The sequence below is a fragment of the Bidens hawaiensis genome, unplaced genomic scaffold (genome assembly GCF_021521415.1).
Source record: "Bidens hawaiensis isolate Kalapana, Puna unplaced genomic scaffold, B.hawaiensis_p1.1 tig00045231_1, whole genome shotgun sequence".
NCBI lineage: Eukaryota > Viridiplantae > Streptophyta > Magnoliopsida > Asterales > Asteraceae > Bidens > Bidens hawaiensis.
The window spans coordinates 33680-43872 of NW_027505930.1; the positions used below are offsets into that span (position 1 = coordinate 33680).

At 32.8% G+C, this 10193-nt stretch overlaps 1 protein-coding gene across 1 annotated transcript; it reads left to right on the forward strand.

The window, feature by feature from the left end:
• The first annotated feature begins 9247 nt into the window (after positions 1 to 9247).
• On the forward strand, positions 9248 to 9892 carry LOC143615994 (uncharacterized). The gene has a single exon (XM_077088969.1). The coding sequence runs from the start codon at positions 9248 to 9250 to the stop codon at positions 9890 to 9892; it is 645 nt and encodes a 214-aa protein (XP_076945084.1).
• The last annotated feature ends 301 nt before the right edge of the window (positions 9893 to 10193 follow it).

Here is a 10193-nt window from a genome sequence, read left to right on the forward strand (position 1 = left end):
CTAGCATACATCTTATTCTCAATATCAATTAACATCGATCCATATCACTTTCTAACTTCATCAATTCATCAAAATCATTAATTATCCAAGTAATCCAAAAATCCCTAAATTGCAAAATATGAACATGTTCTTGCTACATTCAATTTCAATACAAGCAATTCAATGTTTTATATTCATATCATTAATCCTATTGATCATTAACTAACCAAAATTCATCCTAACATCGAACTCAAACATCAAATTCATCCATGATTTCACCTAAATATCCAATATTTTAACAACACTTCTAATCAGTCTCAACAATCCAAATATGATCTTCATGATGAATGTATGCATGTATGGGTGGGTTCAATACTTCCCCTTACACATACACACATACACGCGGCTCATACACACACACACACGTATCCATAATTTCCAATCTCCAAGATCAATCTCAACCAATAACACATAATATAACCATTCAATCATAGAAATCAACTCATAATTATAACTTACTTGAGTTTTTGAAGATCCTAGGATGAAGATAAGAATGTGATGAATGTGTGTGGTGTTCCTTCCTCTTAATCATCTTTCCTAGTTGCTAATCACCATCTTGTTCTTGTTCTAAGCTTGAATGTGTGTGTGTGTTGATTTGAATTTTGAATTTTGAATTTGGGGATGATGGCGATGTGTGTGTGTGTGCCGTAATATAGAGAGGAAAAGGGAGAAGTAGAATTGATGAGTAATTTGTTAGAGGTAATGTGGGTTAATTAGATTACTTACAACACATTGCTTCTAGAAGGATGGCAATCATTGGATAGGTGGAATGGTGGAAGGCTATTGGGGAGAAGAGAGATGGAGAGGATAAGGTGGCAAGGGGTGGCCGGCCAAATGGGTGGGGGGGAGAGGTGAAAGGGTTGGGTTAAATAATATCTAGTTTGGCTAATCGGTTTAACGTATTGCGAGTTTTAGATAATCAATCGGATCCCGTTTTTAGTAATTTTTGTCAGGCTTTGAACGAAATCAATTTTCTGACAATATAGACTATAAAAACTATTTCTGAAAATAGTTTGTGCCGGGTCCTTTCAGTTTCCTGTATTGGCTTTCGTTTACTTATTTTTTTTCAGTTTTTGCGATTCGAGCCTTCTAAAATTATGTTTATACATTATCTTTAATGTTTTAACATATATTTTAAAATTTTGGGGCCATTTAGTCATATTAATAATTTATTTAGTTTATGGCCCGCTGCTCGAGGTTATTTCACAAAATGCTTGTTATGTGGCGAAATTTGGACTTTTTTTACTTTGCAAGATTTTGAATCTTAATGAGAAAAGATTTTATTCATAAATTGATATTTAATTGCTAATCATAATTCATTAGCAAAAATTTTTTGCCAAGTGTTACACTAAAAACCAATCTCACCAAAGATATGATTTGCAAATCCTATAAATACGGTTTCAATGTACTAAAAATTAATATCCCATTTTTAAAAAAAAAATATTATTTATAATTAAGAAATAATTTTATAGTAAAAAAACATGAGCGAGTCATGAATCTCACCAAACTCTGATAGCCCTTAAAGAGGTTATAATATCTTATTTATTTGCGAAACTCTTTTATCATCAAACACTAATTTAATTCTCTATATGGATTTAGTTACGTTAGTGGTCACACCCCAACCTAAGGCGAAAATGTCGGGGCGTGAGCTGATTGCTCACAGCTTTCAAGGTACTATCATGTAATATTTAAAATGATAATATCTATTAATCAATTTCAAATAATCCAACAAGGTTCAAATAAACAAAGTACAAAATTTCATGAATAAAACAAATAAAATATAATCCAAATTTAAAGCTTGTATATTCTTCTCTAACATGCAACCCTAAGTTTCTTCAAGCAAATCTTGATAATCATATCATACGGTGACATGCATATGCGTTAAAAATGCAATAATTTTGTCAACACTAGGTTGAGTGAGTAAAACACCATATAAGTGAATATATAATAAGTATAGAAAAATGTGCAAATTGTATCAAGTGAGATAAGCAATTTAACCAAATGAGCAAGTAAATATGTTGCCGGTAAGCTCGATGCCAGATGAACTGGGCGATGGCTACTACGGCGGTATAAGAAGTTTAACCAAATAAGCAAGTAAATAAGTTGTTGATAAGCTCGATGCCAGATGAACTGAGCGATGGCTACTACGACGGTATACGAAGTTTAACCAAATAAGCATATAAGCATATAACACGTTAGGCGTAAATTGGTATACACACATGATTAACAGTTGCAATTGAGTATTAAATAATAATAAAATAATTAGAAACGCATATGTCGACAAAACAGTAAAAATGAGTTAAAGGGGGAGTGTAATACTCACCTAATAAAGTAGAACAAGTAAAGATGAAACGGTGATAGAAAATAAGTTAAATGAGTCTGAGCTTCTCGGATGCATTGACAAGGGTTCCTAGTTATTAATGGTAATGAGATTACTTATGACGATTTAACATGATTTACTAAATTAAGATTTCGATGTGATTTGAGTTATGATTGGGATTAAAATATTATGAATTCGAACGATAGATTCCTATAGTGATTATTATTGCAAAACCAATATTAGTGTTATCATTTGGTTGAAGAACAAATCATTACTTTCATTAATTTCAAAATACCATCAATTTTATACTTGATAGAACAAATAATTAAATAATTTAAATTAATAAATTTAATATCAAATATCCTTAACATAATATTTAGATAAATATATAGTTAAATAAATAACATAAATCTTATGATTAATATAAAATTGAATATACTTATGAATAAAGAAAATACAAGTATATAAACGTTTAAATAGATAAATGTTTAAGTAATTGATTATAATATGATATAATAACGTTTATATAAATATATTAAATGACTATATAAATGTAGTATGTAATATTCTAAATGAAAACGTATTTCGAATCTTTAACAAAAAACGGTTTACGGAAAATTATAGTTAACGTTTTTTTACATTTATTATACCATTTATTTAATAACAAAAACGTGTGTGTATATATATACATATTATATATATATATACATATACATACATAGGGGATGGATCTTGCGAGAAGTCAAGTTACAGCGAGAAGTGCGAGAAATCAATCTGGACCATTGATTATGTTTAATCAATAGATTAGAAAAGTTATGGCAAACTTGTAATTATGAAGATATTAATCTACTAATATTTTAATTAAAAAGGGTAGTTTAGTATTTGTTTTTTTGACTTTCCAAATTGAAATTTAAGTCATTAATAACATTAATTTGTTATTATTACTATCTAATTGAAAGTTCCTTTAAATTTTTTTAATTGTTATTTTTTAATTGATGTTATTAATCAAAGTAATGTTAAACAAATATAATTTTAATAAAATACTATAATATCTTCAATCATATTTCTCAAATTGCCTACACAAATTTATGTATTATAAACACATGCATATTGTGAAGATGGAATCACGAATGCGTATGTGAAAATTTTACAATTGTAGGCTATTAATATAATTTGGTATTTATTATATGTTGTATAATATGAAAAATAAAAAAAAGTTGTTGGTTCATATATGTATTGTGTATCTAGTATTTGAATTGTGTATGCGTATTTTTTATCGTGTGTAGGTTCATTTATGAAATGTGTAGGTTCATATATTACTGTGTATGTGGTATTTCCAATGGTGTATGTATAAATTTTATCGTGTGCAGGTTCATTTATGAATTATATAGGTTCATATATTACTGTGCAGGTGGTATTCCAATGGTGTATGTATAATTTTTATCGTGTATAGGTTCATTTATGTACTATATAGGCTCGTATATGTAGTATGTAGGTGATATTTCGAATTGTGTGTGTGTAATTTGGTTCATGTGTATGTTCATTTATGTATTGTGTAATTTATCGACGCTATTGAATTTAAGAACTATTATATGGATAAATGTATGAAATTCAAATTACGAGAAAAAAAAAATATTGATAAATCAACAAAATTGAATTTGATAAAATAATAAAAAAAATATAATTTAATATAAGTTGATTTGGCTATATTTTAAAAACCAAAAAGAAAAATTAATTGTAACTTCTCCATACATTATGTCTTTCCAAATATGAAAAGATGCATATTTTACTATAGCACCCTTGTTATTAAATAAATGACAAAATAAAAGAAAAAATTATGATTGGTCAGACTCATTTCTCGCACTTCTTGCAACAAGAAACACTTCTGAAATGAACCTAATCCTACATATATAATAGTTAAAAATACAAAGACGACTAAACGTCAATATAAGGTGTCGGTTACATAAAAATAATATTAATTTATGTTTATTATTAATTATAGTTTAATTAATAAAACCTTAAATCAAACAAAAAACTTGAAAGACAAAAGTGGGCTGCCAGGGCTCGAACCTGCGCCCCTGGCCGGCTCACTGGAGAACTCACATACCAAACAACCAGATGAGCTAAGCTGCAGATTGTTTAACAACTGAGATAAATAAAATTTATGCATATACTGAAATTAATCCCAAGTTATAAGAACCCTAGAATCCTAAATTGATCAATCCGTGATATGATTGTGCAATTACTGTTAGGGCTATTTTAATGCAGATTAAGACGAACTTGCTTCATGAATTGATGTAACATCCCGAAACTTCTAAAGTAATATTTAATATATTATTTTGTCGGGTGAAATAAACGAGTTAGTGGAACGATAATAATAATAGAAAAATATGAAGACTAAGTAGGATAATTAGATGGGATTAGTTATGGACCAAAAGGAAATATGGGCCTTAGGTCTATGGGCTTAAGGGAGTATAAATACCCCCTTAAACCCTAATCCTTTCCATTCCATCCATCTTATCCATCCTAATCTCTACACACTCAAAAAACACACACATACTTCCTACACCATATACGGCCGCGAGCTAAGGAGCAATCCGAGACCAAACCGAGCCTATAACTTAATGGACCTTGAGCGTGAAAGCAAGATACAAGATTTTAGTTCATCACCAAGCTAACCGTAACCTTAAAAACACGTAAAGGTATGTCCTCTATCCTTAAAGTTTACGTTTTTATGAACGGTTATCCGTGAAACTTGAACCTAGCAAAGATCGGGTATAAACGAGTATTAAAGTAGCAAACTTGACGTTAAAACAAACCTAACGAACCTATAAACATGTACGGTTCGTTTAAAGAAAACCTTAGATCTTGTGTTGAACGTTTTTAGCTTAAAGGTTCAAACTTTATACTTTTCCGGGCCGAGTTTTCCCCGATATCGATCATGGAAATGTTCACGGGGTTGGTTAATATCATTTCAAGGGGTTACACGTTAAAATGAAGATGATTATGGGGGTTAAGGACGAACAGTAGCCGCTGCTGGGCAACTTCGCCTGCGGCTAAGTTCACCTGCAGCCAAGTTCGCCAAGATAACTTCGCCTTAACCCAATTTAAGTTCGCTTGCAGCCAAGTTCGCCAAGGTAACTTCGCCTGCAACTAACTTCGCCTGGTGATAAGTTCGCTTAATGTTAAGTTCGCTTAACACTAAGTTCTCTTACAGTAAGTTCGCTTAATGTTAAGTTCGCTTAATGTTAAGTTCGCTTAATGTTAAGTTCGTTTAACACTAAGTTCGCTTAATGTTAAGTTCGCTTATTGTTAAGTTCGCTTAATGATAAGTTCGCTGGAGTTAGCAAATTAGAAAATAACTTAAAAACCTAATGAAAAATGTGTTAAGACAGTTAATGGAAATAAAATTTTTCCAAGCTGACCTGGCAGCTCGACCCCAGCCAGGGGCTCTGCCCCTTGGACCCTGCTAGGGGCTGCCGCCCCTAGACCCCGCTGCCAGGGGCGCTGCCCTCAGACCCCCGTTCGTTGTGGGTTATATAAAGATAGAAATACAACATGAGTTGTAGTAGTTAATTGATACATGTAAATATTATACAGTTAGCCGTGCACAACTCAGGAAGGGAATAACGATTAACGGAGAGCGTAACAGGATTCAGGTGAGTTTCTAGCCCCACTTCTGTGTTATGTTTTCGGGGCTGTGTGCATACTCGATATGTTTGTTAATACACTTATCCTAAGTGATAAGTGTATGCCTTATATGAATGATGTGAAATGTATGAATGATTGCTTGTTAGTACGTGAACGATCTTCGGATATTGCACGTACTATCAGGTTGTAGTGTTACGTATAAGGTAAGTATAATGTATTTGCTTATATGTATGAATGCGATAAAGTTAACAAACTAAGGAAAGGCATGGTTGTATGGTAACGAAGAGGGACCAGACCCTAATAATATCTGTGATGTTAGGGACCAGACCCTTATAATATCTGTGATGTTAGGGACCAGACCCTTATAATATCTGTGATGTTAGGGACCAGACCCTTAAAATATCTGTGAGGTTATAGGGCGAAAGGCTCTTTAAAACGTATGATTATGTATGTAAAGAAAGTATGAAGGTAAGAATGAAAGTATATGCACTTATGTGTGTATGAAAGAAAGTTAAGAGGTTAAGTATGAAATGTAAGAAGGTATTGTATGAGTATGTGATTAACTAGAACTCACTCAGCGTAGCTGACTTTTAGTATGCACGTCGGTGAGTAGAATGAGGCAGGTAGCTTGAGGAGGACACATGGCAGAGTTGGACGAAGCTGGCATCTGAAGATTTTGCTATGATGTTTTATTTTACAAGACTATGATTTGTTTTTAAATGACTATGAATGCCCGATAAGACAATAATTATGGTTATGGAATGTAATGGTTTGAATGTTTTTAATGTTCCGCGAATGTTTTAATTAACTCTGATATTTAGAACTGCGTTTATGAGTAAATCCAACACGAAAGTAGGGCTACCGGTAACGGGGCCTTACAATTGATTAACTTAAAAGATGAACATATATACGAGGCTTAATTGATTACAGCAGTCGACGACAGTGGTAGATCAAGTACAAGAAATTAATGTAATTAAAGATGGGGTAATTGTTGGCGCTGGTAAAAGGGTCACGTATCTAGGTTTAATTGATTTATGATGTATGATATAATGTATATTGACAAACGAGTGATTTCGGTTCGTTATAAAGTTAATACATATCAAATTTGATCTAATTTCAAAATCAACAGAGTCGGCAAGGTTTGTAATACATGTATAAACGATATGACAAGATCCATTCCAATTATATAACGAGAATTAAGCTTCAAGAAACACGCGGGTTGCGGGTTTCATTCAAAACGAGTATACGGGTATTGGTTTGGACCTAGGTAAACGGTTTTGGGGTTATGATAAATAAAATTTGCATTTTATCCCCTGAACTAATGAGGTGAAAACATAATGAGGTAATAGTTTTAGTTTGGGGTAAAATTTCCATGATGTGAAAGTTGTAATTATATATTATATAAATAATTATTTAATAATATAATAATAGTTAATTTACTCGATAAATGCGGTATTTTAATTGATAAAATTTTCCGAACATAAAAATGGGTCAGGTTATGGATAAAATCTTAATTGGAAAATCCGAGTTGTTACATTAGTGATAATTTTCTTTTAAGTTTGACTTAAAGAAAACATTTCACAAAATAATATATGAATTGTAACAAAGAACGTAAACAAACAAATATAAAACATTTAGTAGATGATCCGTTCAATGTTTAATTTTAAAATGAACATAAACGAACATAACTAAACATAAATGGATCTGAATTACCATAACGAATAGTTCATGAACATAAACGAACATAATTTAACAAACATATATGAACAAAATAAAAGAATACAAACAAACAAAAACGAATATAAATAAACACACTTATATGAACAAAAAAAAACAATTATCAAAATTAAGTAGATGATTCGTTCAATTTCAATCAATAAATAGACATAATCAAACATAAATGGATTAAAATAGGTCCAAGTATATTATAAACATCTTTACAATAAATTAAACTAAAATCCAAAAAAAAATATTTACAATATTAAACATGACAAATATAAAACAATCACTATAATACGGGGATAAAAACTGGTACTACTATATAATAAATATAAAAGTGATAGAATTGTAATTTACTCTTCATTATAAGACGTCTAAGACAACATATGTGTTTAAAATACAAAGTCTCTACGCTACACCGAACAGGAAGAAGTATCAAGTTGGGCAAGGTGATGTTCCCATTTGTACTAAACCCACCCCAAACCCATCATGCTGAGCCCACTACGCCCATCCTTAGACTAAACCAAACGAATCTATTGATCAAAGGCGATAGACGCACTCAAAGTACATAGCGAGAGTGTGAGAGGAAAAAGAGGCGCACTTAATGAAAAATAATTAAAATATATTAACGTGAATAAATAGATTAATTTATATTTTATTTGCATTAAATAAATACGAATTTACGGTGCATTAAATTATAAAAAACACGTTCTTCCTTCACCCCTAGTTAAATAAGTGAATGTCCTTTCCAATGGTGTTGTGGTTAGAAGCATGGGTTATTCAATAGAGACTCAAGTTTGATCCCCATGCACAGACAACACTTTGGGAAGGACATGAGTGGCTCTATGAAGAAAGATCGGAATCTTTCTGATCTTTGGTTCGTTCCTGATGGCGTCCGGGTTTTACCACCAGTGAGTTTTTGGTCGGGGTTTTTTTCATGAAATTGGAGATCTTTAAGGCGCTTAAGGGCTCAATGCAATTGGGTTGGACCAAGTGACCTTTTGCCATTGGGTCAACCATACGAAGTATCTAGGCACTTTTTGTTGGCCATTAAAAAAAAGTTAAAATAAGTGAATACATTTGTATTTATTGTGCCTGAAATAAATATAAATTAATTTGTATTTGTTGTGCATTAAATCAAAAATATGAATTTGTCGTTCATTAAAGTATCAAAAATACATTGTTCATCCATCCTCTCAATTAAATAAGGTTATTGGGTAAACTCTAACCTATCTTAACTCAACATAAACAAAACATCACTTATTTTTTCTCTCTTACACTCCTCTCACTCAAAGGAAATATATTAGAGAATATATTTGTATTAATAATATATATTGTATATTGGCATGATTATCTCCAAAAAAATCATTGCCTAAATTGTAGTTTGACTTTGCTTGTATATAACTTACGGATGAATGAATGAGAAGGCAACAAAATTATCCTTGCTTGCGGCTACCGATCCTGCAACTGTCTTCTTCGCTTCCATTTGCTCCCATATTCATTATTCTCAAACACCAAATGGCTTCCATTCATCCAGCCCTTACGGTTAACAACATACGAAACTTCATCCCTATCAATCTAGACCTTGAAAACGGCCAATACACCTCATGGGTTGAATTATTTATGATCCATTGTACCGTATTCGATGTTCTCGATCACATTATTCCATCCGATGCATCATCTTCTTCTACCACTCCAGCCTCCGCCGACAAATACAAGCCGCCTCCTCCCGAGCTTGCTTCATGGGATCGCCAAGATGCGATCGTTAAACAATGGATCTATGGTACAATATCTAATAACTTTCTCATGAATTTTATCAAACCCAAAGCCACGGCCAACCAAGCTTGGGACGCCATTGCTCACCTCTTTCAAGACAATCAAGTTTCTCGAGCCATTGCCTTGAAAACCCGCTTGACCAACACCAAACTTGAGTCCTTTCCAAATATTTCTACCTATTGCCAGGAGCTAAAGGTCTTGGCCAATCAATTGGCGAATGTGGAAGCACCGATCTCGGATGCCGATCTAGTGTTACAACTTGTTAACAGTATAACAAATACCGAATATGATGTAATCGGCATGTTCATTAGACAAACAGTCCCACTACCTACCTTCTCTCAAGCAAGATCTAGACTCACAAGAAGAGACCAGGAGGGCCGGACATAACACGAACCAAACTGTCGGGACGGCTTTGCTCACAACACTCCAAAACCCAACTCAAAATAGCACTGGCCGCGGATCTAACGGGTCATCGAATGAAAACCGGGGAAATTTTGATACATCTCAGAGAGGTCGGGGTCGTAACTCTCGTGGCCGGGGTTGTAGACGGTCTCGCGGAAGGGGATATTATAACCAAACCAATAACCATCATCAACCCACCCAATACTACCAAAACCACATGTGGCCCTACCCACCCCACTACATGTCAATAACATTTTATATGCACCTAAACTCATTAAAAACCTTC

What these genes read in the sequence shown, in the direction of transcription:
- LOC143615994 (XM_077088969.1), top strand. Translation starts at nt 9,248, where the DNA reads ATGGCTTCCATTCATCCAGCCCTTACGGTTAACAACATACGAAACTTC.